The 27358-nt window shown below is 46.3% G+C and overlaps 9 protein-coding genes across 9 annotated transcripts; 5 read left to right on the top strand and 4 right to left on the bottom strand. All coding sequences in view use genetic code 12, as the record gives it.

The window, feature by feature from the left end:
* Nucleotides 1-7: 7 nt before the first annotated feature.
* PHHB (4a-hydroxytetrahydrobiopterin dehydratase) lies at nt 8-475 on the bottom strand (the record flags this gene model as incomplete). Its single annotated transcript, XM_025481592.1, has 1 exon — nt 8-475. The coding sequence occupies one exon, from the start codon at nt 473-475 to the stop codon at nt 8-10; it is 468 nt and encodes a 155-aa protein (XP_025336210.1).
* Nucleotides 476-746: 271 nt separating this feature from the next.
* CXQ87_003107 (uncharacterized protein) lies at nt 747-6409 on the top strand (the record flags this gene model as incomplete). The annotated part of the gene is made up of 3 exons (XM_025481591.1): nt 747-2441; nt 2842-5178; nt 5534-6409. 3 exons carry the CDS (start codon nt 747-749, stop codon nt 6407-6409), a joined length of 4908 nt encoding a protein of 1635 aa, XP_025336209.1.
* A 434-nt stretch (nt 6410-6843) lies between these two features.
* On the top strand, nt 6844-10069 carry CXQ87_003106 (uncharacterized protein; the record flags this gene model as incomplete). Its single annotated transcript, XM_025481590.1, has 2 exons — nt 6844-8125; nt 8424-10069. 2 exons carry the CDS (start codon nt 6844-6846, stop codon nt 10067-10069), a joined length of 2928 nt encoding a protein of 975 aa, XP_025336208.1.
* Nucleotides 10070-10479: 410 nt separating this feature from the next.
* CXQ87_003105 (uncharacterized protein) lies at nt 10480-12165 on the top strand (the record flags this gene model as incomplete). Its single annotated transcript, XM_025481589.1, has 1 exon — nt 10480-12165. One exon carries the CDS (start codon nt 10480-10482, stop codon nt 12163-12165), a length of 1686 nt encoding a protein of 561 aa, XP_025336207.1.
* Nucleotides 12166-12224: 59 nt separating this feature from the next.
* Nucleotides 12225-13421, bottom strand: ARO3 (3-deoxy-7-phosphoheptulonate synthase; the record flags this gene model as incomplete). The annotated part of the gene is made up of 2 exons (XM_025481588.1): nt 12225-13291; nt 13367-13421. The coding sequence occupies 2 exons, from the start codon at nt 13419-13421 to the stop codon at nt 12225-12227; spliced, it is 1122 nt and encodes a 373-aa protein (XP_025336206.1).
* Nucleotides 13422-13799: 378 nt separating this feature from the next.
* CXQ87_003103 (ubiquitin-specific protease) lies at nt 13800-16170 on the bottom strand (the record flags this gene model as incomplete). Its single annotated transcript, XM_025481587.1, has 2 exons — nt 13800-15005; nt 15112-16170. The coding sequence occupies 2 exons, from the start codon at nt 16168-16170 to the stop codon at nt 13800-13802; spliced, it is 2265 nt and encodes a 754-aa protein (XP_025336205.1).
* Nucleotides 16171-16531: 361 nt separating this feature from the next.
* CHT4 (putative chitinase) lies at nt 16532-17632 on the top strand (the record flags this gene model as incomplete). Its single annotated transcript, XM_025481586.1, has 1 exon — nt 16532-17632. The coding sequence occupies one exon, from the start codon at nt 16532-16534 to the stop codon at nt 17630-17632; it is 1101 nt and encodes a 366-aa protein (XP_025336204.1).
* Nucleotides 17633-17737: 105 nt separating this feature from the next.
* On the bottom strand, nt 17738-18760 carry CXQ87_003101 (uncharacterized protein; the record flags this gene model as incomplete). Its single annotated transcript, XM_025481585.1, has 1 exon — nt 17738-18760. The coding sequence occupies one exon, from the start codon at nt 18758-18760 to the stop codon at nt 17738-17740; it is 1023 nt and encodes a 340-aa protein (XP_025336203.1).
* Nucleotides 18761-19971: 1211 nt separating this feature from the next.
* On the top strand, nt 19972-27071 carry FAB1 (1-phosphatidylinositol-3-phosphate 5-kinase; the record flags this gene model as incomplete). Its single annotated transcript, XM_025481584.1, has 2 exons — nt 19972-23004; nt 23025-27071. The coding sequence occupies 2 exons, from the start codon at nt 19972-19974 to the stop codon at nt 27069-27071; spliced, it is 7080 nt and encodes a 2359-aa protein (XP_025336202.1).
* Between the last annotated feature and the right edge of the window lie 287 nt (nt 27072-27358).

Below are 27358 nucleotides of genomic sequence, written 5' to 3'. Positions count from 1 at the left end.
GTATGCTCTAGCGTTTCGTCAATTTGTCGATGACCTCTGCTGCTTTTTTCTGGTCCACCATGCTCCGAGCATCCTGAAGAAGAGTTGAGGTCTTCTTGTCCTTCACTGGTGATTTTTCCGCCTGCTCGACGTACAAATTCTGAATTTGTTGGGCAAGCTTTAGGTCTTTTCGAGTAACCTGGTTTCCAGCATCGTGGGTCGTGATACTGAGATTCACCTTATTGTAGGTAGTCGTCACTGTGGGATGATGCTTTTGGCTGTGAGCTAATTGAGCAACGCCATTGAGGAATTGCCACGTTTTGGCGAAATTTCTGAACTTATAGTTACTCTCTAGAGAAGATTCCACCCCCACAGAGCCAGACTTCGATATGAGTTCCCATGACCCAGCAGGTTCCAGTTTGTTAATAGAGCTCAAATGCTCTGAGATATGAAGGTTATCCAAAGCCTTCTGTAACGTTCTTGCTGTCGATCTCATGATGACCAGTAAGCGTAAGTAGTAGGTGTATCGGCCCGATTGTGGAGATGCAGGTCTCTCATAGTTTAGCACCGAGACTCACATTCAACTCCAACAATAAACTACAGGCTTCACCGAGTGATTATAGATGGTCTCGGCGGTTTTCATCCTCCATTGGCCAGACTCAGATGTGGAGTACCTGCGGTGTGAACTCCTATTACATAGAATCTACTACAATGATATACACGATCCACATGCTGTGGTCCAACGGTTCTACCATCTTTATACCAAAATGCAACCTGAAGAAAGGACGCCGTTCATATTCGACTTCGATATGACCTACATGCTCTTGTGGGGTGAAAATGACCTTATTATCATGGCCGCAGCTCGGGCGAACGTCAATGCCTTACTGACCGTTACGTTTTTGCATGAGCTACATGAGATCCTAGTCCGTTATTTCGAGGTTCTGAAGCGACAAGATCTGGAGGGTGAAAACGGAACTCAAATCGAGGATGATGGCTTAACCCGAGAGAAGATAGTGGACAATCATTCGCTCGTGTACGAGCTACTAGATGAGTGCATGGACTTCGGCATCGTGCAACTCACAGACTACAATATCTTGAAGGAGTACATCAAGACTCAAATCAACCGGCCACAAAGTGGCAAGTATGAACACGGCTCAGAACTGGAATCGAGCTCAGATGACGAATTCAGGGTCAGGCGACGCTCCGCCAAAACCGAACATAAGACCAAGAAGAACAAAAAAGAGCACAAGTCGACGCACAATCTCGCTGACAAGACCGATATTCTCAATAACACACAAGCTAATTTCATCAACAGCTCAATTGTGCGTACTCAAGCGCTGGCTATCAGTTGGCGACCCAAGGGCATATTCTACGCGAAGAACGAGATCTACATCGATATTATTGAGAGATGCAACTTCCTATTTGATCTTGAGACCAACTCCGTGAAAAACAATGACATATCAGGTGTTTGCGAAGTCAAATCTTATCTATCGGGAATGCCAGTGTGTCGACTTGGTCTCAATGAGCGTTACATATCTCAGGTCGAGTACGATACTGAACTCGAAGGCGGTGAAGAGGAGGAAGAGGAGCAACGACATGAGACACCTGAACAAGAAGAAAATCTCATACAGCCCTCGGAAAGCGTCGATAACCTAGACACTGACTCCATCACCTCAGCAAGGTCAGACCCCCAACCCGAGAAGCGACTCAAGGTACCCATCTCCAACGTGTCATTCCACCAGTGCGTTGAGCTCTCTTCAGTCTACAAAAACAATCTCATTCATTTCACTCCTCCGGACGACAAATTCACTCTTTTTTCATACAATGTCGCCCAGCTGAGGAGAAAAGAAAAAAAGCCGCTCGTGATGATCGAGCCCATCTTCAAAATCATCAAATCAGAGGGGAAACTTCAAATATTATGCTCTCTCAAGACAGCATACAAGAAAAGATTGCATTGCAAGCCCCTTATCGTCCGAATCCCTATCTCACCAATACTATTCAATTTGGACGGCAAGGGTGATGGTAATCTTCGATACAAAGCTGAACTAGGTGAGGCGCTGTTCGAAGTCGACTCTTCTACATTAACATGGACGCTTCCTGACGTCCCTGGGTCTAAACTGGTTGTGCGGCTCATGGCCGAATTCGCCATCGAAAATGCCCAGGACCTCAAGGAAAGTGATTTCACAACTGCGTTCTACCTGCTTCCAAAAGCCCCTGATGCAGAGGTCCCAGAGGAAACTACAGCCGATGAACTCAACAAGTACTACGGCGTTGGAGGGAAATCATCATCCGTTTTCGATGACTTACAGAAGAATGCCAAAAATTTCAACAAATATCGGGATATTCACATTGAGTTTTCTTTGCCCCTCTTGACGTATTCTGGCCTTCGAATCAAGTATCTCAGTGTTCAGGAAGACACTCTTAAGTATACGTGCTTCCCATGGGTCCGGTATCTCACGGAGGTGCGTTCAAGCTTATCAAAAAATCGCGGCACCCAGCATAGCGAATACCGCTTTAGACTATCGCCTAAATGTTTTGAAATAATTTCCTAAAAAATGGAAGTATATATATTAACAGTCAAGCAAGAGAAAGTTTATTCTCTCCATGACTGTACCATTTTTTCATAAACAGAATGGCTGACCCCTCCGACTAGCTATGTGACCTTATCTCGGATCTCATTTCCGCATAGGGATGCGGCCTATCTCTCGGGTTATCTCTCGGCTGTCACTCTGTTATCGCACATTCTATTAAAAAAGAGATGTGAAATCCGGGGTTGCTTATTTGTGCGAATCTGGTGCAATCTTCCCACTCTCGAATATGGTAGCCAAAGTGGGTACAGTTGGTACTGGTTCAGATCCGAAGCCCATAGTGGAGATCTCCAAACCAGTCAAGAAGGGACAGACAAAGTCCCGTAATGGCTGCATCACCTGTAAGCAGCGAAGAACAAAATGTGATGAGACTAAACCCACCTGCTTGAAATGTGCTAAAAAGAATATCGAATGCGGAGGCTACCCATCCAGTTACAGATGGGTCAACCCAGAGTTCCCACCTGCTGTACCATCCAAAAGACGACAGTCACTGTCTGTCTTGCCAAAAATGACACCTCGGTCAAATGAAAATCAGTTTAAAGCAGCTCTAGAAAGTGCTGCCGTGTCTGTGGTTGGCAAGTCTCTCAAAGACCTAGAAGCTGAAAAGTCTCACAGACAACCCGCCGTGAAGAAATTGCGTCGCAGCTGGAGTCTATCAGACGTCGATAATGACGAGGATGCTAATCAAGAGAAACCTCATAATAGCCTTGTCGAGTTCAGATCTCGGATCAAGAGCGATTGTCCACCTAGCAGGACCATCCCCGAGGAACCTAGCTCAGAGCTGCAGAGCTTACCAATGGTACCAAGCTCATCCGATCAGATGTCTTCTGTTCTCTCAGAATCGGTGGTAGGAGACGATTCTTCTCCGTCTGTTGGTGAAACACCATTCAACAAAGAGTCCATGGCTGACCTCAATTTAACACCATCACTTTCAGCCCTTATGCATCAGATATTTGACCCATCCGTGGAAAAGCCCAGTCTAGGTGAACCTTATTCCGATCCATCCTTTAGCCCGTTGGAGCTCAATGTTCCTCAAATGGACGAACTATCCTCAATGAAGTCAGAATCAATCTCTAAACACCCAGATAGCTTCCGTCAGAACACTGGTTTAACACTTTCCGATCAGAGTTTGACTCATACCTCAGAGCAGGAACACATCCTTGGCTTGTACGCGAATCATACCTCAGGAATCCTCTCCATCAAATGTGGGCAGAATGAGAATCCTTGGAACATCTTGTATGTACCATTAGCCAGAGAATACGGTTTTGTATTCAATTCCATCGCATCAATGACACTATTCCATCTCGCTGGAAATGCAAAAGTTCCGTCGGAACGTGGTAACTTACGATCTAAAGGGTGCTTTTATATGAAAAAGTGTATCCTCGAACTTGCAGCGGGACTCAAAAGTGTTGAGGAGGATGCAGATCAATCATCCTTGCCCCCTGATGTTGCGTTGATGACATGCCTCAACTTGGCGATTAGTGAATCTTGGGATACTCACACTTCAAGCGGAATAGCTCATCTCAAAGGTGCTAGAAGCTTGATTCACAAAGTCTTGTCAGTCATAAAAGACTACATGGGTAGGCGTGAGGCGCTGCCTGCCGCTAGCCCAGCTGATGCTCAAATACGAAAAAAGCTCAAGCTTGTGGATGATCACGATTGGCAACACATCGAAGAGGGTTGTGTGTCATTGCGTGAGAACAACAATCAGCAACCTGACTTCATCGTCCCGAAAAATCTTCAGTTGATTTTCAACAAGTGGATTTACCTTCATGTTCTTTCACAGATGACAGTACAATCTGGGCAAGATGAGAGAGGCATTGATCTCGTTGCAACTATCACCAGCATAATCCATTCCACTCATAAAAAGAAGATAAAGCAAGAACAAGACCTGATGTTGGAAAAGAAGGATTCGCCCACGCATTCTGAGACTGAGCTGAATTCTAGTGGTAATTTTGGGGGCTTCTTCGAGGACTTCAACTGCTCATTTCTGAACAGCGATCTTATTGATCCTTTACTAGGGTGTGCACAGTCTCTCTTTCTGATCATGGGCAAGGTTGCAAGCTTGATTTCACAGGTGAGAAAAGAGAAAGAGAGACTGCCAAAGACAGTTCGTAACTCCCTCAACAACATCGGCAAAGCCTCTGAACTAAGACAAAAGCTTCTAGCCTGGAAGCCAGAGGTTGCCACCAGTGGATTTGCAGGACATACCGGAGTTGGTGGTGAATCGTGGGATGTCCATTCGTGTATCACCACGGCAGAAGCATACAGAACAGCCACCCTTTTGTATTTACACCAGGCTGTTCCTGAGATCCCTCTGCTGCCATCACATCAACTCGCAGAGAAGATCTTTGTGCTTCTTGCTACCGTTCCTACCTCCTCTAATCTCCACATTATCCATATATTCCCCTTGCTTGTGAGCTCTTGTGAGGCTATGCCCGGCGAAGAACGCCGTTGGTGCGAGAGCCGTTGGGCTTTTCTTTCTGAGCGTCTCTGGATCGGAAATGTTGATCGCGCTTTCGAAGTTGTCAAGGAAGTTTGGAGAAGAAAAGATGAGAATACAAGAAAGAAGAGAAGGGAATTGGAGGAGTCCACCATCACCGTGCAGCGAGTATGTGACGATCTGCACCGGCTTGCCTCCGAGATCAACGGACTAATGGCTGCACTGCTTGATTCAGACGCAGAACAGAGCATCTGTAGTCGAACACATTGGAACCTGGTGATGAAGGAATGGGAGTGGGAAGTGTTCCTTGGTTAAATATGACCTATCTACCGGCGCAACGGAAATGGCTGCGAAAACCCCAATCTGTAGTACGCAATCACCTGCACAATATCAGCTACCTATATAGCCTTCTGACTCTTTCTTGCCACATCCATCTGCCATGTTTCGTGCAATCTATAGAAGAATGAGTACCCGTGGCAGTCTGCTAATTTCTGATCCTTTGAGGCCAGATCGAATTACAAAGTCTCAGGCAGACAGCCTGTTTCCTAAACCCAGGTTTGTCTCTTTTGATCTCTGGGGTACACTTTACACGCCTAGACGTCCGATTCCTGAACTGTACCATGAAATCTCAAGCAAGGAGTTTAAGATTGAAAAGTCCTTGGAGAGCATCAAAGAGGAATTCCCAGCTTTGCATAACCAAATGCTCGAGGAATTCCCCAATTATGGCAAATACAGCGATGAGATCGAAAACAGCAACGACTGGTGGCTGGAGCTTATCGTGAAGCTATACGGACTTCCGCACTATTCCAAAGATGAAAAGTCGGCTCAATTGTGCAACAGGCTTTTGGATTACTTTTCTTCCGCTGAAGCCTACAAGTTGTATGACGATGTCAAGCCAGTGCTTGAGAAACTTAACAAGAACAATATCAAGTTGATTGCCGCGAGCAACTCTGACGATCGGTGTTTTCCAATCATGAAGGCGCTTGGAATTGACAAGTACTTTGCCAACCCACACGTCTACATCTCGTACGATTTGGGCACCGAAAAGCCAGAAAGAGGCTTTTTCCGTTCCATTGCCTCGGAGCTCTACAGCATAGACAAGGCCAAAGAGCCAAAGCTCGGCATGCAAGAGTTTCTAGAGAGCCTGTGGCATGTTGGCGACAGCTATGAGAAGGACTTTGTCGGAGCAGTGAAAGCTGGCTGGAACGGTGTGCTTGTGGACAGGGGAAGAACCAGTGTTTTCTTCAGAAATGGCCCTCAGCAGAAGCAGGTTAGCAACGATTGCTTTGAGGCCCAGGCTACAGAGACTTTGGATAGCGATGAATTGGTGATGGTGGCTAACAACAGAGTTGCTGTGAGCTCTTTGTACGAGATCCCTAGGCTTTTTCAGCTAGACTGATCCGATGCAAGATGGCGTGGTTCTTGATGATCTTCGATATTAAAAGCCAACTCATTTTTAAAAATGTTACGCTCACTGACGGGACTCTGCCTTGGCTATGATGTACCCATGCTGATAATGGCTGCGAACCCTTAAGCCAGTTCCCATGGCAATCGCCCCATAGCATTCCCGCCAGCCCGTACCACGTAAATCCACTCCATGGTCACATAAATAAATCAGCAAGAACCATCCCAAGAATAAATGGCACCTTTTTTTCGTAGGCTTGTCGCCTTGGCATCACCGTGGGCTGTGTGGAGGGACCTGCATCGCTGCCCCAGCATAGCCAAAGTACGTCGCGCTATCAACTATTTTTACCTGATCCACCCATCTTTCCCAGTAGCAGAAACATGAAGTGGTGGCTTTTCCCCTTCCTGCTTTTCCTGGCCGTTTGGGCCATGGAGCTCGATCCAGACAGTCTCGACAGTGTCTGTGAAGCAGCCGAGCATATTGTGCAAGGTCAAATTAACTACTACGAAGGTCTCTCGTACGGTGGAACCGTTGGTGGGTTCGTTGCGCCTTACTACTGGTGGCATGCCGGAGAAGTGTTTGGCGGTTGGGTTGACTACTGGCACTTTTGTAAGCCTGACAACGAGACTTTTGAGAAGATCTTGTCTGATGCCATGTTGCACCAGGCGGGGTCCAAATGGGACTACATGCCCAGCAACCAGAGTATGACTGAGGGTAACGATGACCAGGGTATCTGGGGATTGGCGCTTTTGCAAGCTGCCGAGAGAAACTTCACCGACCACGAGGACCACTCCTGGTTGTCGTTGGCGCAGGCCATTTACAACCAGATGCTGTCTCGTTGGGACGACACTACATGTAACGGTGGTTTGAGATGGCAGATTTTCACCTGGAACTCCGGTTACAACTACAAGAACTCCATCAGTAACGGTTGTTTCTTCCATATTGCCGCTCGTTTGTACCGTTATACTGACGATGACAGATACCTTAAGGAGGCCGAGAAGATCTGGGACTGGATGTGGGGCGTTGGTTTCATGAAGTACAAGGAAGAGAATGATGACTTTATCATCTACGATGGTGCCGATGACCAGACTAACTGCACTGACTTGACTGTCCACAGATGGTCCTATATCTACGGTGTGTTCCTTGGAGGTTGTGCTTACCTCTACAACGCCACTGGCGATGACATCTGGAAGGAAAGAGTAGAGGAAATTTTGGTGGCCACTGATGACTACTTTTACAACAACTCCATCTTGATTGAGAAGACATGTGCCCCATGGGGCAGGTGTAACACTGACCAGCGTTTCTTCCTCGCTCTTCTCACAAGAAACATGGGTTTGACCGCCACTTTGATCCCATCAATGCACGACCACATCAGAGACAAGATGTTGAAGAAGAGTGCTGTCGCCGCGGCGCAGTCGTGCTCTGGTGGTGACGATGGCGTTACTTGTGGCCAGAACTGGAACTACAACGGCTGGGACGGTAAGTTTGGTTTGGGTGAACAAACCAACGCTTTGGAAACAATCATGACAATGATCACTACCGACCACGTGCCATACACTGCGGACACAGGTGGACTGTCAAAATCAGTCCCGGACTCCGGCAATCATTCCACCACATCGGTGAACAATAACGTTTTCGATGTGGCCACCAAAGATAGAGCTGGCGCGGCAGTGTTGACGGCAGTGGTGTTGGGCTTGACGTTGTCGGGAGGTGTTTGGATGTTATTTTAAATCCCAGCAAGCATTTATGTATTCATGAACAAAAAAATTCGGTAGTACCTCGGTGGGTGTAGGAGCAATCTGCTAATGTCTCACACGCATCGCGCCATATCGCAACCACATAGAATTCGACCTCCACATCAAAAATGGTGTTATCGCAAGTTATCAACCAGCTAGCGAACCCAAATACTTATAGCAATAGAAGACGACGTCTCTATATTCCTCCGTCCACGAACTATCCCTCTTCTCATATGGTGGAGGTGATGACCAGAGATCGTTCCTATCACTAGATGAGCTGAGTTCGTTTTTCATGGGTCAGGATGACGGGAGTGACGTTGCATCTATCAGCTCATCCCGATCCCTTCCGTCCACCCTCAGCTCATTGCCTACATCTGAGGATCAGGAGTCCTTCCATTCCTGGCTTCAAGAAGAGCACGCTAGAAGATACTCAGCTATAAACGACAATGAGTCCCAGGAACGCCGTTCTTATGGCTCCCGTCTGTCTAGACCATCAACGAAAACAGGAGGCGCTCTAGTTGGCATCGAAGATTTTGGAAGACTAAGAACCACGAATTCCCGAGAGGGCCGGATGCTTCTCAGGTACTCGCTTCCACTTATAGTGACATTCGTTCTTGAGCACTTTTTCTCCATTGTTTGCTTACTTGTGGTGGGCCACTTGGGTAAGAATGAGCTTGCAGCGGTATCTCTAGGTTCCATGACGTCCACCATCTCGTTGGCCATTTTTGAGGGCATTGCAACTGCCTTAGATACGTTGTGTCCTCAGGCTTATGGCGCAGGGAACCTAGAGATGGTCTCTGTTCATGTTCAACGGTGCATGATGTTCTCCATGCTTGTCTTTATTCCTGTTGCATTGTTCTGGTGGAATTGTCATTACCTTTTGCGTTATGTGATCCAGGAGCAGCAGGTGCTCGAGCTCACCACATTATTCCTCCGTATCTTCATTCTTGGAGGACCTCCTTACATCTTTTTCGAATGTTTTAAACGTTTTTTGCAAGCTCAAGGCATCTTTGAGGCTGGTACTGGAGTCTTGTTTGTCAGTGCACCTCTCAATATTGCCCTTTCGTGGTTCCTTGTCTGGAACAAGACTTACGGCATTGGCTACGCCGGAGCGCCTATTGCAACTGTCATCAACTTTTGGGTGATGGATATTTTGCTCGTCATGTACACAATCTTCATCGACGGAAAGCAATGCTGGAATGGGTTCTGCTCAATAGCAGACCTCTTTCGTAAATGGGGTCAGCTATCGCATTTGGCTATTCCGGGTATAGTCATGCTTGAGTCTGAATACGTGGCATACGAAATCATGACCCTTTTCGCCCTGTATTTCGGCACTGTTGAATTGGCGGCACAGAGTGCCGTGGGGTCGATAGCCTCTCTCACTTATATGGTTCCATTTGCAGTGAGCATTGCTGCGTCAACTCGTATTGCTAACTTTATTGGTGGCCAGAACATTTTCTCTGCCAAAAAGGCAACAAACACAAGTCTCGTATTTGGATTAGTCGTCGCCTGCCTAAATGGCCTCGTACTCTGGAGTGCAAAGGGATTTATCGCAGGCCTTTTCACGAAGGACGAAGAGGTTGTGGAGCTTATCAAGCGGCTTTTGAACCCGCTTGTGTCGGTGTTGCAAATCTTTGACGGTGTAGCTTCAGTGGCAAGTGGTGTGCTCCGGGCTCAAGGTCAACAAAAAATTGGTGGTGTTATCAACTTTCTTTCATACTACGCGTTTGGCTTGCCATTGGCGCTTGTGCTTTGCAAGACCCTTGATCTCAAGCTTTTCGGCTTGTGGATAGGTATAGGCAGCGGCATGGTGCTTATCAGTCTAAGCGAAACTATATTCATCCTCTTATGTGACTGGGAGGCTATCATGATGAAAGCTGGTCTTATGATAGAAACAGACTCTGATTCAGATATGTGAAGATGAGATCTATCGCTTTCCATTGCTTGTCTCGAATCTTGAGTCAACTTGTCGCAAGTCCATATACAACAAGCGAACGCGTCAACCTTTTTGAGATTCACAGATAGACCGTGTGCTTAATTTTCCATCCGCCAATAGCGGCCCCGCCTGAAAAAATTACATTTTCCACTGCTACGGTTCGTGCCAATATTTAAGCGATGTGACTTCACCTTCCCCATTCGGTGCGCAGATCCTGTGCACCCGATTGATTCAATCGGTATGTACCGTCTCAGCATTATCTTATCTTTGACACTTATCTGAGCGCTGACTAGGCGGTCTTACATCAAAAGATGACTACTATAATAAGGCGGCCCTTGTAGCCGTCGCTCTAATAGTCTTTCATTTTATTCAAAAACATATTTGAAGCAAAGATGTCGATTTCCACCGGCGATACCAAAAAGAATAATGTCTCTACGAAAATAAATCGTCTGTCATCCAGGACACTGTCTGTTGGAGTGGGTGATGTTCACGAAGTCATCTCTCCACTTCAAGGAAAAGGCTTCAACTATGAAGAAGCTCGTGCCAATTTGGCTTTTGTAGAAGAGACTGGTTACAAGCCAGAGTTGAGAAGAAACTTTTCTACGCTAGCTTTGTTGGGATGTGGGTTTGGCCTCACGAATTCTTGGTGTGGTATCTCGGGATCTTTAGTGACTGGCATCTCTTCAGGCGGTCCCATGATGATTGTCTACGGTATTTTGATCATCACTTGTGTTTCCATGTGTATCGCTGTGACGCTATCGGAGCTTGCTAGTGCTATGCCAAATGCTGGTGGTCAATATTACTGGACGATGAAATTGGCACCCAGAAAATATGCACCTATGGCTTCATATATGTGTGGTGCTTTTGCCTGGGCTGGTTCCGTGTTCACAAGTGCCTCAGTCACCATCACGCTAGCATCTGCTATTGTGGGTACCTATTATCTTGGTGCCGGCAAAACAGAAGCACCCCCAAGATGGACCGTTTTTATCACTTACGAGATCTTGAACTTCTTGATGATTTTCTTCAACTTGTACGAAAAGCCTCTCCCGATGATCTCCCAGATGGCTTTGTACGTCTCATTGGTTTCTTTCGTGGTCATCACGATCGTTGTCCTCGCAAAAAGTTCTGGACATTATCAAAATGCAAAGTTTGTCTTTGTTGAGTTCAATAATGGTACAGGCTGGTCCTCTTCCGGTATTGCGTTCATCGTTGGTTTGATCAACCCTAACTGGTCCTTCAGTTGTCTTGATGCAGCTACACATTTGGCCGAAGAAACTCTCTCTCCCGAAACTGATATCCCAAAGGCCATCATTGGCACTGTTATCATCGGCTTTCTCACATCATTCATCTATGTGATCTCGATGTTCTTCTCCATCAGGAATCTTAAGGAGATTCTTGACTCCAACACCGGTGTGCCAATTTTGGATATATTTTACCAGGCGTTGGGAAGTCGTGGTGGTGCCATCGTCTTGGTGTGCTTTTTCCTACTTACTCTTGTTGGCTGCAACATTGCATCTCACACTTGGCAAGCTAGATTGGGCTGGTCCTTTGCAAGAGACAATGGATTGCCAGGTTCCCGTTACTGGTCAAAGGTGTCAAGGACCGGTGTTCCAGTGAACGTTCATCTCATGTCTTGCGGCTGGTGTGCCATCATTGGTTGCATTTACATGGCATCCACTACCGCTTACAATGCAGTTGTCATTGGCTGTATCTCCTTCCTTTTGATTTCCTACTCGATTCCTGTCGTTTTTATGTTGCATAAGGGCAGAAAGAATATCAAGCATGGACCTTTCTGGCTCGGCAAATTCGGACTTGTCTGCAACGTTGTCGTTGTTTCATGGACTGTGTTTGCGGTGGTCTTCTACAGTCTTCCTCCTCAAATGCCTGTAACAGCAGGAAACATGAACTATGTTTGTGCTGTTATTGTTGCTTACACGTTGTATACTATCATTTACTGGTTTGCTCGTGGCAAGAAGAAGTTCACAACAATCGAAGAGAGAGAAGAAATGATCCCACAGTTGACTCAGATTGTCTCTCAGGAATTGATTGACGCGGAGTACGCAAAAATGGAGATGTAAATAAAATAATTTTGGGCATTTAATTATCTAGGTACAGACAAGTCCATGTAGGCTGTGTTCTATTTCTTTGAATCTCTTCTGGTCTTGATGGCATCAGCCAACGTCTGCAACAAGAATTCCGTGTCGTCGAAACCAATGCAGGCATCGGTGATGGAGCAACCGTATTTCAAAGCGTCCTTTCCACCTTGCTCAGCGGGTGGCACGTCTTGTCTGCCCTCAACAATGTTGGACTCAACCATCAAACCACAAATCTGGTCCTCACCCTCGGAGATCTGTCTAGCCACCTCAGCGGCCACAAGGGGCTGGTTTTTGTGGTTCTTGTTGGAGTTTCCGTGTGAACAGTCAACCATGATTCTGGCACTAGGACTGTCTGGGTTCACGACCTTGGCCTTGGCCAAAGCGTCTTTCGTGTCCTGGACGGACTTGGCATCGTAATTCGTGCCATGTTTACCACCTCTCAAAATAACGAAGCAATCTTTGTTACCTTCGGTGCCCACGATCAGAACGATACCTGGTTTCGTAACACTTAGGAAGTGGTGTGGATGCGACGCAGCTCTCAAGGCGTCAATGGCAACACCGAGAGTACCGTCAGTACCATTCTTGAACCCGACAGGGAATGACAAACCGGAAGCCAATTCTCTGTGCAACTGCGACTCGGTGGTTCTGGCACCGATGGCACCGACACTGAACAAATCAGACAAGAATTGTGGGGAGATGGTGTCCAACATCTCACCGGCAATGGGCAACTTCTCAGTCAACTCGACGAACATGTTTCTGGCGATCCTGAGACCCTTGTTGATCTGGAAAGAACCGTCGATATCGGGGTCGTTAATCAAACCCTTCCAGCCCACGGTAGTTCTGGGCTTCTCAAGGTAGGCTCTCATGACAATATGAAGCTCTCCCTTGTGCTTTTCAGCGAGCTTCTGCAATCTGTCAGCGTAGTCGAGAGCTGCTTTTGGGTCATGGATCGAGCAAGGACCAATGACAACGATGAGCCTGTCATCTTTACCATTCAATATGTTACAAGCGTCCTCTCTACCTTTCAAGATGATGTCTTTACACTTGTCGGAAAGTGGGAACTCATGTTGTAACAAGTCTGGGGGAGATAAAGGGTCGTAACCACGAACTGAAGGTTAGTCATTTTGTTGAAGTGATAATTTTCACTCATCGTGGGGTAATCGTGAGTCAGAATTAAACATACTTCTCCAATCCTCCATACGGGATCTGTCGCCGACGTGTTCGTTTTGGATGAACATGATGCTGATGGGTGTTAATCCGTAAAAGTGTTTCTTGCCGGATAAAAAAAAAGTTTTTGGAAACCCAGGACCCTGCTTGAACTCTTAAGTACTCGCACCCAGCATGAAAGAACCTTGACTCATATGCACGCCTCGGACTTTTTCTGCATGAAACACCTCCATATCTTGAGCTGCAAATGCCCAAAGAAGACAAAAAGAGACAATTTTCATCAAGAATTACTACTCTAATATTCAACCCCACGCTGTTTATTTAAATCCTAAGCTCTTCTTACCAATTGACCATCGCTGATTCGCCCGTATCCTGCCCTCGAGGCTCGCTCACTGTGTGCACTACTTAATGAGTAACAGGTGATACTAGTATGAATCATACTGCGCGCCTCATGCCTTAGCGAAGAAATACACATAACCACAATTAACCACGTCAGCCAAATTAGTGCTCTGACATTTTACCACCTTCTCGTCGTTGAACAAAATCCAATCTCCGTCATGCTTGACAAATACGACGTAGTGCCCTGTGTGAGGCGAATTACCCTTGTGGCATATGACAGCCTTCAATTCATAGGATGCCGCATGAGGCTCGTCTTCGTTCTTGAGTAATGCATCCTTCAATTCCTCTGCCTCTTTTTGCACATTAACAACGGGCTTGGTGTCCTCAATAATTCCGTTATCGTCCGGATTGTTGAAGAGCCATTCCACTGCAACATTTACGTCATTTCCATTCACGACAAGGGCCTTCTTGGCAAGCTGGGCAGTGAATCCCATGGCCACAAGATTATCAATAGCGTCCAGATCAGGTTCGCCGGACCCCGCAGTATTTGTCTGTGCTGTCTCTGCGGGATTAAATGGGGCATCTATATCAGCGTCCTCCATGTGAGCGAAGATCCAGTTCATGGCGTCCTCGGCATTCTTGTTGCCGGTGTTGTAGAGACCCTTGATGCATCTCACATCAGGGAATCCCATGCTCAAAAGCTGAGCAAAAGCTTCTTCGTTCGGGGTGAACTCGGCTCCACCCTCCAGTGCGCTACTCTTCTCAACTCTTTTCTCATCACCCTGAAACTTTGGTGCAGCGAATGCCGAAAGATCAATCTGCTCAGGCAACGTGATCGGAACGTCAACTTTAACAGGAACCCAGTTTTCAAGTTGAATTCTCTGGGCATTGACAATGAGATTATCTGGATAGGTAGCAAAGCCTGTCTGCTTGATTGCTGTAGTATTCTTTCCACAATTGTCACACTGGTAGCCATCAATTTGCTCAGAGCCGAGAGAGTTGGAGAAACAATCACTCATGTTCACCTCTTTGTACTGCTTCTCACCATTTTCATCCTCTCCCACTACTTCGGCATTCAAGGCGACTGAGATGTTATCGACAAGCTCTTCCGATGAAGTGCCTGTCTTACACTCAGTGCACAACAATTTGCTCCCCAACAAGAACTTGAATTGTTGATTTAAACTTAACCCAAATTCTTTGTCGAGCTTGTCGAGGAGGTAGAGTAGAAATTCGTTCGCATCTTGTTGCTTGTTAGTCTTGAACTCGTAGTGGTCTGCACCGATATGGCTTTTGAAAGCTGAGGGCTTCAAGCCAAGCTGATAGTCATCCCCTTTAATTCATTGGGTCTGGAGTATCTTCCAGAATGAAGACCATCGTATAGCTTAATCATCTGGGACCTCAAGTCCGTGGCGGATCTTTCACCAGCTTGTCAAAGTCCATGTCCGCAAAGAAAGAACGGTAGCTAGGAAAGCTAAAAAGTGCCTGGAGAGTGGAATTGAGGTAACAGGAGTTACCCAAGTTTTGTAAACCGGTCAAGCCTGGGCCGTACACTGGAGTGAGGAGTTCACCATCTTGGCCATCCAAATTGAATTGCCAGTTCATGTTTCTGTCGAGGTTCAACTCCACTAAGTTCTTTTCTGTTTTCACAGCGGTACCCAAGTCGATGCCAAAGTTGAGAAGCTTCTCACCTAGCTGTGGTACTTTCACTTCATCGTTACATTTGTAGCAGTAACAATCGCAATTATCCTCATCTTCAGCCGAGAGCGAACCGAGCTTAACAGCGACAGAGTGCCCAGTATCCTCATAATGCTTCAAGGCATGCGAGTTGCCCTTGAGGTCAGATCCAAACTGTTCACGCCCGCAACCCACAGCACCACATGTAAAGCAGAGCCACAAGTTCTCTTCGAGGTCGCACATGGAGCACTTCTTGAGGTCGATTGTATTCTTCTCGGCGACTATGTTGCTGGAGTGCTCACATGGGTATACCTCGTTTTCCCAAGCCTTGATCTCGTCGTTCTTCTCCGCTGAGTTGGCAGTGAGAATCAGGTTGGCGAGCAGCCTAACCGGCTCAGGCGACTCCTCGATGCTTGCAGACTGATCTAATGGTGCGACGTACACATTTGTGAATATGTCGTAGATGTCTGTCTCCTTCTGTTCCTGGACCTCGAGCTTGGGCTGCTTAGTCTTAGAGCCGTTCTCGTCCTCCTCTTCTTTTTTGGCCCGCTCGCTCTCGGGTTTCAACTTTTTCACAATATTCACATACAACGGATGACGCTGCTCGGCGTAGTGTTCCAGCGTATAGTTCTTCTGGGGAGCTCTTGCAAACGCCTGGAAGCAAGACATGCACACATCTAGGCCCAACTCATTATTCTCTGGGGTGTCGAAAGAATACATGCAATCATCTTTGTAAACCTTAGTACCCGGAGGAACAGATTTAGTAAACGATGACCCTGTTGTGGCGATGTAGTCTGTGACAGACATTATTATCAGCCAAATCTAGGAAGAATAGGTGAAGGCAATCGAATGGACTGCAGGAACTGCGATCTGGGGTCCTCTGATGCCGTGATAGAGGGCATGCAATCTTCAGAAATTATGAAGATTTGACTTAAATTTATCCAAGTCTCGAAGTGTAATTAGTGTTTAAAAGGAATGCAATGCCAATTTCTTTCATTTTACGATTTTGAGGTGACAGCGATTTACACTGCCACGCTGATTTGCAGCCTCTATAGATTCGCGTGATAGAATGGCAAAAAGAGAGCGATCTTACAAACCTATTTTTGTAACAGGCGTTGTCATACTCATCCTCCTACTATCAATTGTAACCCCAGTTTGCGTCAAAACCATGAGAAACAACAGCGAATCCTCAAATCAATCCATTGTATCCGGAATTTACTTCTCGAACTGGTCAGTGTACGGTGCTAAACACTTTCCTAGTGCCTTGGACTCCAAGAACCTCAGCCATGTCTTCTATGCTTTCATGAAGATTGACGGCTCTTCTGGTGAGGTCACCTACTCAGATGAATGGGCCGACGTCCAGATGCCAATTGACAACAAGGAAGGTGCCTTGGGCCTGTTTGCAGCCATCAAAAAGGACAATCGTGAGTTGAAGTTGTTAATGTCAATTGGCGGGTGGGGCACCTCTGCCCAGTTCACTCAAATCGCAAGCGACGAAGCGAAGCTCCTGAAGTTCGTCGAATCTTCTGTTGCACTTGTTGAAAAGCACAATCTCGATGGTGTTGATATTGATTGGGAGTACCCCACGAACGCCCAGGAAGGCCGTCAGTTGGTTAACTTGCTCCAGCGCTTGAGAAAGAAGTTGGACAAATTGCATGGCGGATTACTTTTGACTATTGCATCTCCGGCTAGTGAGGATCACAGCCAGTACATCGACTTCCCTGCTACAGACAAGCTTGTTAACTATTGGAATGTTATGGCCTATGATTTTGCAGGTTCTGGCTGGTCCCAGAAGACAGGCTACCATTCCAACTTGTACGGCGACAATGGTGACACTAGTTTGAACGTGGATCAAATTGTGAGTTACTACGCTAGCCGTGTGGACTCCAAAAAGATCATCTTGGGCATGCCTTTGTATGGCCGTACGTTTAGTAAACCAGCTGAGCCCAAGGTGGGTGTCGAGTTCTCCAAGGAAGCTAGCGGTGATGGCACTTTGAACTATGGTGAAATCAATGCCAATGACGAAAATTTTGACAAAGATAGAGTCGCTGCTTATGCGTACAGCAAGAGCGAGAATTTGCTTGTCACTTACGACAATCAGCAAAGTGCATCAGCAAAGGCAGACTACGTCAAAGATAGGAAGTTGGGTGGCGGGTTCTGGTGGGACTCAAAGGGTGAGTCCAAGGATAAAGATAGAAAATTGGTTGGTAAGTTTGTCGACGCTCTTGGCGGTTCCGGAGTGTTGGACAAGTCTAAAAACTGGGTATAGAAAAAGGTAGAGAATGAAAGTTTGATTAGCGTTTTATCATAACTGTTTTTACTTCTAGATACAACCTCACAGATACGACGAATCTATGCAAAGGAACGGGGTTGCTCACAAAATGGAGTCCATTCTCGCAAACACACTCAACACGGCAGCCACCAACTCTAACTGCAACTCTGTGGCCGAGCTCTGCTCAATCTCCTTGTTCACCTCCGAGGGCAAGTTGATGCTGAGCCCCAAGGGACTAGGTCCACCTTTAAGATTGAATGGGTAATCGCTGTAGTCGTTCAACAACTCATCAGCGCGAGAGAAGGCGTGGTCTCTCTTGTCATAGTTCAATGTCATCAATACGTTTTCCAAAACGTTGGCAGCGTAGGCGCCACACACCAAGGCAATTGTTCTCAAGTAACGCAACGAGGTGTCAGCAGGAAAGTGGTCGTTGCTTAAAGAGTCCAAGTCCGCGGTCTTTTGCGTCAAAATGTTCAAGACTCTGTTTCTGATGTGCTCCTTGGACATTTTATCGGCAACCGGGTGGGTGGCCATGTCGAACAAGAAGAAGTTCTTGCGTTCCGTTCTCAACACACCCTTGTCGACCAAGCCCTTGGCTAGTCTTTCTCTCACCTGCTTCAATTGGTATGAAATCTTCATCAAGTTCCAGGTCTCGCCCGATAACAAGTCGATCCAGTTTGACACAGACAAGTGGCCCTCATCATTCTTCATTATCTTGAGAGCCTCGTCTAACAACACCTCACCGGTGGGGTCCGTGTCGATAACCTCGACTAGACGATCACTGAGCTCAAATCTTCTTCTGGCGGGGTCGTTGACCAAAGTGATCTTCCCTCTGAACGTCAATTCCAATAAGATGCAACCCCGGAGCGCATATGATATGTTGTCATTCCAGAACGACAAGTAGCCCTCCTTGTCCTTGAGCCCCATCAACAAAACTTCCTCCATGAGCGTCAAGAAAGGCACCTTCAAGGCACGGCGGTCAACAATGTCTCTGTCGTCCACGCCGATCTTGTGGTCTGGAGTTCTGTCTCTGGACACATCGTCCTCGTCAAACAGGTCCGACCTTCTTGCCGCTGTGGGCGTGACCAGCTTGGCTCCACGGCGCTTCTGCAAAACAGACGACATTCTCTATGTGTTGGTTGTGATTGGCAGCGTTTTATGTACTGGTGATAATCCTCGAACCGCCAGTCCGCTTTTTCCCTGTCGGTTTTTTTTCTTTATTTTGTGCGCTCCATACACCTGACAATATGGACAGCCCGGCAGGGCCTGGGAACTATTAAAGTGCGTGAGGCTGGGACATGGCAAGAAACAAAAATAATTACTACTTCGTCAAGCTTTGGTTTGATTTGCCTAGCCAGTCATTTGTCGTAGTTCGTAGTCGTCAACGTGGATGTCTCCCAGGAAAGGCAACGCAACACGAAGTCTACAGCCTACAATCGAAAAACTTTCCTTCTCGTCTGTTTTGAGAGCCCCCTACAAATTTTTCAGAAAGACTCTCAGAAGTGTTCTTGTGGCTCTTGGGGGTGCAAATGCTTGGCTGCTTTGGCTGCGAACTCGGACACGGCTGGCCAGCGTTGTGCGAATACAGCCCTACTGGGCTCATTGTGTTAGATAGGGAGCAGATTGGCAGAGGCAATTTCGGAAAAAGGTAAGATTTTGTGAAACGCTAGAAGCTCTTTTCGGAGTTGGGGTGGTTTGGGCTCGTTTTGATGGTCAGTGAAGGAAATGTTGCTGTCTGGTACCGATGCAATACATTCTGGATTAGCCGAGCAGCTTATAGTGAAAGACAGTCACGAGCACGGGTGGACCAACTTTGCGTCATTGAACAGTTTTGCAATCACTTGGTCCAATTGAATCAAATCGACAAGACCTTGAAGCTGCTAAACTTTCAATTACATCAAGTTACCACCTCATGGGTCCCACAGTATGGGGATACAGGTCTGGGGCACACATGGTATCACAAAGTTGTGAAAGTTGTTTCAGAAGCAAAGCTTTGCAAAACCCACGTAAAGGCAGATTTTGAGACAAGAGCTCAGCGAGCAGGAAAGTCCACCTCTAAAATCCATCTTCAATCCTACTGCCCTCATAACCTGTCTCGCTAAAACACCTGCCATGGCTGCAAACCACCAAACACCCCAAAACCATACTGATTTCTTAACCCACATTCTACTTCAACACCGAAACACCTTAAAATCGTAGTCGTTCCAGCATATCCCAAACATCCATGTTTCCCCTTTTTCATTACCCCAGATGTACTGTTTATCTCCTGGGAGGCCTGGGCGCGCTGCACATCAACCGATATCAAATCCATCAACCTAGCCAAACACCAAGAGGCAATGGCGTCTCGGCATATTTCCTACGATACACATCTGCTATCTTTCACCAATGACAGTGATAATCAGCTGGTAAACGACGACTTTGTCTCGTTTCCCACGCTACCGGATCCAGAGCAGACCGCAAACCGTTCCTTCTCGAAGATTATCACCAAAACACTCCGGAAGGTCACCAACAACGCTTCCAATTTGGTCCATACATATGCCTCGCCGCGCCACCATACCGAGGCTCCTGATTTACCGACGGACCCGTCGGACTCCAGCATATATCACGAGCATTCGGCTCCGGAGAGCCCGACTAAGAGAACTCCGGCTGAGCCCAGACTGAAGCTTCAGAGCTCCGCAGCTTCGTTTCGTTCTGACCAAGATGATCATGCTCTGAAGGCTTCAAGGGCATTGCTGGACCTGGGACTTCTGGACTCGCCATCTTCCACACAGAATACGCCACGAAATGATCCTTCTAGCCGAAAAACCACTAATGGTTCGTGGAAAACTCACTCAGCATCGAAGTCAAACCTTCTTACTCCTGCATCACCCGCCTCTGTCAAGAGAGCTGAAAGCATTCATGGCTACTCTCCTGGTCGAGACCAGGCTCCTTCCTTGTTCAGAATGAACTCAGACCTTCATCCTCGAGTCATGTCAGACAACAAGTCACTCCGCATCTCCACAATGGGCATTACGAAGCAAAACTTACCAGTCGTGACTCAAAGCGACGTGAATGTGCAAAATACAGAGGGTGAGCCTGTTACCTCGAGGCCGGTGCTGATCCGTCTGGGCATCAAACCCCAAGTAACTCCTAAGAATGGGTCGCCATCTTTCAAAAGTGATACCAAAGCGCTACAAAACAGAATATCCTCCATTTTCAACAATCTCCCTAATGACATTGAGCTCTCGGATGATTCCGCATCTGACATCGAGACCATCAATAACGACAGCATATCGGCCTCGCCAATGGCCCAAAGATCATCGCCTAGGCAGCCTGTTTTAATCAGCAACTCCGAACCATCACCTGCAAAACAGGACCGTCAAGCCTTACAGGCCAAAACTCCACAATCACCGCCCTCATCTGCATCTACCCAAATCAATAAGACCCCATCAATGACTCGAAAAATATCCGCCAATTTATCATCGTCCATATTGGATAGTGCTAAGAGCATCATCAACAATAACATCACCGGGAAAGCCTCTTCTTCAAGTTCTATCATCGGTTCCATGAGTGATATGAGAAAAAGGAGGAAGAAGAAACGGATGGCCCGTAAACTCTCTGATAACCCATTGAAGAATGGTGGAATTCCAAAGAAATACTGGATGAACGACTCATTCGTGTCTGACTGTTTGAACTGCTTCAAGGCCTTCTCCGCATTCAGAAGGAAACATCATTGCCGCTTCTGTGGCCAGATTTTCTGCTCGAGCTGTACATTATTTATATCCTACAGTCAGTACAAGCATGAAAAGAAGAAAAACTCACTGTCAAAGGAGCCTAAAGTTTTTAATGACAAGCTTCGAGTCTGCAAACCATGTTACAGCGATGTGATTGTTTATCTAAGCGACGACTCACTGAGCTCTTCTGAAGAAGATGCGATTGACAATTTCTTCAATGAAGACTCTGATAACCAATTTGCAAGCCTCAAGGTACCAGAGCATCCCCTTGTGAGATATAGATCCATGTCGGTTACCTCCAGGCGGGACAGCGTTACGACAGAGTCTTTGGCACTGACAGGTCAGCTAGGACCTAAAGCGGAGAATCTTTCACTGAGTGGAACACCTACTGTGAACTCCACAAAGGAACCAAGCCAAAGAAGTTCTGATGTGACTTCATACAAGCATGCTCCCCAGATGGCAATCCCCACTACTAGGACCGGCGAGGCCATAGAGATACCTGTCTCTCGAAGCCCATTCACTAATGGTGCTTTGCCTGTCAAAAAGAATTTGGCCGCGTTGGCCATGCGAAATGCAGCTAATAACTCGGGATCAGTCAACTCTCTTGAGCCCGAAGAGGAAGCATTGACAGCTTGGTTTTCCCCGTATCATGACGTTCAGGATACAGCTACAGAAGTTGTTCGTCCGAACAGTCTTGAAAATCTTGGCAAGCTATACAATTCATTTTTGCATCGAAACCCTTATAGGCTTACCCGATCTACATCGGAGAGAGTCGCCAGGCCTAGTGCACTACTCAAGCGAAGAGCTGGATTTGAATCAGAGAGAGATGATGACAATGAAAGCGAAAACGAGGATGAAAAGGTGATGTCGCTCTACACTTCACTCAACAACGAGAAGCATGCCAAAGATCCACGGCTCTCACTGTCTCCCAGGGCAAAGTCGATAAGTCAGTCCATGTCACTGGTTCCTACTCTTCACGAATTTCCCGCCATGGGCGTAAGTGACAAATATATCCCGACGCATATTAGCTTTGGAAACCAGACCATCGATGAGCCAGGTCCGAATTTTGGCATTAACGCTAACAAGAACCGCTCGGATCATCGATCATCTGAAAGAGCAAAAGCTTCGCTTAATCGTATGCGACAAAAGAGAATGAACAAGTTGAGGAACAAGCATGATTTCACAAGAAGCACACTCAAGCTCCCTCAACTTGAGACAACTGCAGAAAGTGGGCGTCCTTCCCTATCCAGTCCTCACACAACTCCGACTTCTCCCACCCCTCTTGGCCCTAGCTTGGTATCCGAACCGAGGAACTCAAGTCTGAGTGGAATTCAGTTTGCAAGGCCTGAAGGTTTCTTCGATTTCACAACGGGGTCACCACTCGCTCACAAAGGCTTGGAAGAGAAAACAACGACGAGCGAGCCATTTCAGCTTGAAGGTATGGATTGTGGTGTGGATGATATGCACGTCAATGATAATGAGCTCATTGGGTATTTCGGTGGCCTTTTACCGTCGATCGATAGGGTTTACGATAGTTTCATGCAGAAACTTCTACAACAATCGTTGGCTGATTGTGACATTGCCGATCCAAATGATCAAAAACGATGGGCAAAGCACTCTTTCAAGCCCTCAAGATGGTGTATCAACTCAAAATCAGTGACACACTCGATATAAAGCAATACGTCAAGTTTAAAAAGATCTCTGGAGGAACCATTGAAGATACACACGTTGTTGATGGTTTGTTTATCACCAAAAATATTGATTCAAAACGTATGCAACTGAGAATCGAAAATCCGAGGATTGCGTTGCTCATGTTCCCATTGGAATACCTCAAGCATAAGGAACAGTTCATTAGTTTGAGAATCGTTAATTCCCAACAAACAGTCTATATTGGAAATCTCGTTTCACGCTTGATTTCACTTGAACCAGATATTATTGTCGTGGGTGATAGCGTCTGCGGATTGGCATTGAAGCTTTTAGAGGAAGCTAATGTTACAGTGCTCTCCAACGTGAAGCCCCAAGTAATCGAGCGTGTCTCCAGATATACGAGAGGCGATATCTTTTCTACCGTCAACGACCTATTTTTCAAAAAAGGCTCTCTTGGTTCATGTGGTTTATTCGAAGTCAAGAAGTTTGTACAAGAGGATACTGTCAAAACATACTCATTCTTTACTGGCTGCGATACGCAATACGGATTCACCATCTGTTTACGTGGTAGCGACAGCGAATCCTTAAGCGGTGCTAAGTACACAACAGAGACACTTACACCTGCCCTATGGAATGCCAAATTTGAAAAGAGCTTTTTCCTTACACTTGCATTGGCGTTTCTGGAAATCAAAACGCGGCCCGGAAAAGAGACGTTGACTCTCTTGGAGCAGAGTCTAACTGATGCGAGAAATCTTGGGAACGAGTCCGTCAATGCTTGCATCAGTTCCATCGAACACTATGGAATTACCAATTACATCCGACTTTTTACAGAAAGATACTTGAGTGTATCACCATCTGTCAACTTTGGTCTTCCATGCGTCTTACTCAATGTGGTTAATGCCTTCGTGAGGTACATTGACTTCGCTTGTTTCAACCACAAGATCCAACTGACCGATGATCCAGAGTCTTTTGAGGTAGACTGGCTCACAAAGGCTAGAATTGATATTGATCCAAAGCGGTTCAATGGCTTTGAAGATATCATTGAAGTTCTTCGCTATGTCTGCAAAGATCGCACCATGAGTCTCTTGGAGGACTTCAATAGTAGGATGAGAAACTGGTCAAACAGTATCAAGTACAATTCATACCAGCTATACCCCATCTTCCACAGGAGTATCCATGTCCTTTATTCAACTGTGTCTATCAAACATGCTACACCGTGCACAGGACCGGTTGTTGTTGTTATTGATTACCACACAGATAACGATAAATGTCTTGGTGTATTCCTTGACCAAGCCCTTCTGGAATCTGCAAAAGTTTGCGAAGATTGCAACGAGCTTCTTCTCGATCATTACAAGACGTATGTCCATGACAACGCTAAGGTGGATTTAATTATTGAAAGGTTGGATAACTCCTCTCATGCTCAGAATTTCAAGGGCAAGGATGAGCGTATCATGTGGAGTCATTGCCCTGATTGTAACTATTCGACACCAATTTCTTACATGAACGATGAAGTCTACTATCTTTCACTCGGAAAGTTTTTCGAGCTCTCATTCTGGTCTGATGGGGTCACCCATGAAGGTCCATGCTCGCATGATTACTTCAAAAAACATGTAAAATATTTTGGTTACAATGACATTGTGATTCGGATGGAGTATTCGAAGATCGAGACCTATGAAGTTGTGGTTCCCAGAAAACGATTAGAATCGACTCTCGAAACGGACATCAGACTCAAGATAGAATCGTTCGAGCGCATTAGCAAGAAGATGAACGACTTTTTCCAGAGTATCTCTGACAGACTCAACAGGGTCAAAATTGACACCGTCGAGAAAGCTGAAGCTGGATACCAGAGAGTTGAGGAGCTCAAGAGCCAGGTTGCCGAGCAGCTTGAAATGCTTTCGTCGCGTTTGCTTCATTTGTACGAGGAGACTTTACCAACAAACTATGTTCTGATGAATGCAATTCAGCGTGATTTGCAGGACATAGTTGTTGCATGGGATTCTGAGTTCAATCAATTTGAATCAGATTTCTTGCCAACCGAAAATGAGATAAACAAAATCACGCAATCCCATCTTCGAAACTTTTTGATCGATAAATTGGATTATGATGGGTCTGAAAAGCAGAAGTCAGAGAAAGCAAGAGCTGATGAACAAAATAAGAATAGGAGTGGTGCAAACAGCTCTGATAGTAACCTGAGAGCGTCACCAGAATCAATCAAGGGTTCGAATCAAATTCAACCGAAGAGGCCCGTACCAAATTTGAATAAGTTCAGGGTTCCTTCCGCTGTTATTGAAGACAAGATTTCACAAATTCAACAGTCATTCGAGAATGACAACAAGCTTTCGCTCAAGTCTCCAGAAAAGTCTTGTGCTAACTCTATCAACAGTGATTCGCCTGATACCACTACTGTTCAAAATCCTAAGAAGGTGCAAGATTTGACTAATTACTTCAACCAAATGACACTCGAATTCCAGAGACAGAGGGAAGAGGCATTGGAGAAGAAGTCTTACAAGTATAAAACCTTACCTATCGTCAACTCCCTGCCTATAGTTGAAATCTATGGTAATATTGAGGATGTGGTGGATGTGAACCAAGACTCCAGACGAAACCGAATGATCCGCAACGACTCAGGCTCAACTGTGCCTAAGCTGCCCGACGAAAGCTTCCGAGCCAATCCCATGCAAGAACAAGCCATAAGCCAGGTGTTGGCAGACGCTGGCTCTCAGGATAAAAAGGTCGTGGACAGAAAAGAAGAGCAGAAACTTTTGGTGGAGCAGAATAAGAAGTTAATGGAAGAGATGAACAAATCAGCCAAGGAGTCGGGAGCAAAACAGAAGCTTGAGATACCGCAACCGGAGCGAAACTCTTTGCTCAAGTCCCTTATGAACTATTGGGCTGATAGATCTGCCACGTTGTGGGACCCTCTTGACTATCCGTTCGATGTCACAGAACACACTTTTGCTGATTCTGATGTTATCGTGAGAGAGGATGAGCCCAGTTCGCTCGTTGCTTTCTGTCTCTCATCCAGTGTCTACAAACAGAAAATCCAGGACATGGCACTGTCCACAGATGATGGTGAACTGGAGGCCACACAAAATGATGCATACCAGAAAAAAGCAGAACAGTTCACCAAGATTGAGAAGAAGTTCAAGAAGAACTTTGGCACTTCCAACAGGCAGATGAGTGAATTGGAGAAGACCATGGTTAAGACCAAGACCAACCATTTGAAGTATCAATTCGCTGATGGCTCGACCATGCTTTCTTGCAAAATCTTCCATAGCGAGCAGTTCGAAGCCTTCAGAAAAGCTTGCGGGTTGGATAAGTCGTTCATTCAGAGTTTGTCTCGGTGTATCAAGTGGAACTCAAAGGGAGGAAAAAGTGGGTCTAACTTCTTGAAGACATTGGACAACCGGTACATTGTCAAGGAGCTTCTGAAGTCGGAATTGGAGTCTTTTGTCTCAATTGCTCCATTTTACTTCAAGTACATTTCCCAGTCCACCTTCAACACGTTGACCACAGCAATTGCAAAGATATTTGGATTCTATCAGATCGAAATCAAAAACTCTGTCTCCGGCAAATCGTTCAAAATGGACTTCTTAATCATGGAGAATCTCTTCTACAATTGCAAGTGTTCTCGGATCTTTGATCTTAAGGGCTCCATGAGGAACAGACATGTGCAACAGACAGGTAAAGAGAACGAGGTTTTACTCGACGAGAATATGATTGAGTACATTTACGAAAGTCCTGTGTTTGTGAAGGAGCAACTGAAGAAGTTGTTGCGTGGGTCCTTATTCAACGACACTTCGTTCCTTTCCGCTATGGACGTGATGGACTACTCATTAGTTGTTGGAATTGACGACAATACCCAGAAGCTCTACGTTGGTATTATCGATTGGCTTCGAACATTTACTTGGGACAAAAAAGTGGAGAACTGGGTCAAGGGCAGCACACTTGTGGGTAAAAAGGGCAAGGACCCTACGATTGTTACGCCTAAACAGTACCGTATCCGTTTCCGGGAGGCTATGGACCGCTACATTCTTGAGGTTCCAGACATTTGGTACGAGGGCAAGTCCAATTGAGCAAGAGCAAGCTTCGGCACTGACTCTTAACTTGGCGTCTTTGGATAGGAGATCAGAAATGGCCCCAGACCACAGTGTGGTGCAGGATCCAGCAGCCGTTCGCGAGGATATGATAAGACAAGCAGGAGCGAGCTCCTGTCCATGTTTACGTGAGACACCCCAATTTTTTCGACGTCGCATTTTTTTTAAAAAAATAGCGTTAAGCCTTGACCCTTGACCTGTTTTGCCGAAAGATGAAATTGAGAGTCGTGGGCCGAATTTTTGGCTGGATACAAACCCGGCGGAGC

The sequence above is a fragment of the Candidozyma duobushaemuli genome (genome assembly GCF_002926085.2).
Source record: "Candidozyma duobushaemuli strain B09383 chromosome Unknown C_B09383, whole genome shotgun sequence".
Lineage (NCBI taxonomy): Eukaryota > Fungi > Ascomycota > Pichiomycetes > Serinales > Metschnikowiaceae > Candidozyma > Candidozyma duobushaemuli.
Note: the sequence above shows the minus strand (reverse complement) of the source record. Positions and strands in the feature narration are given on the sequence as shown.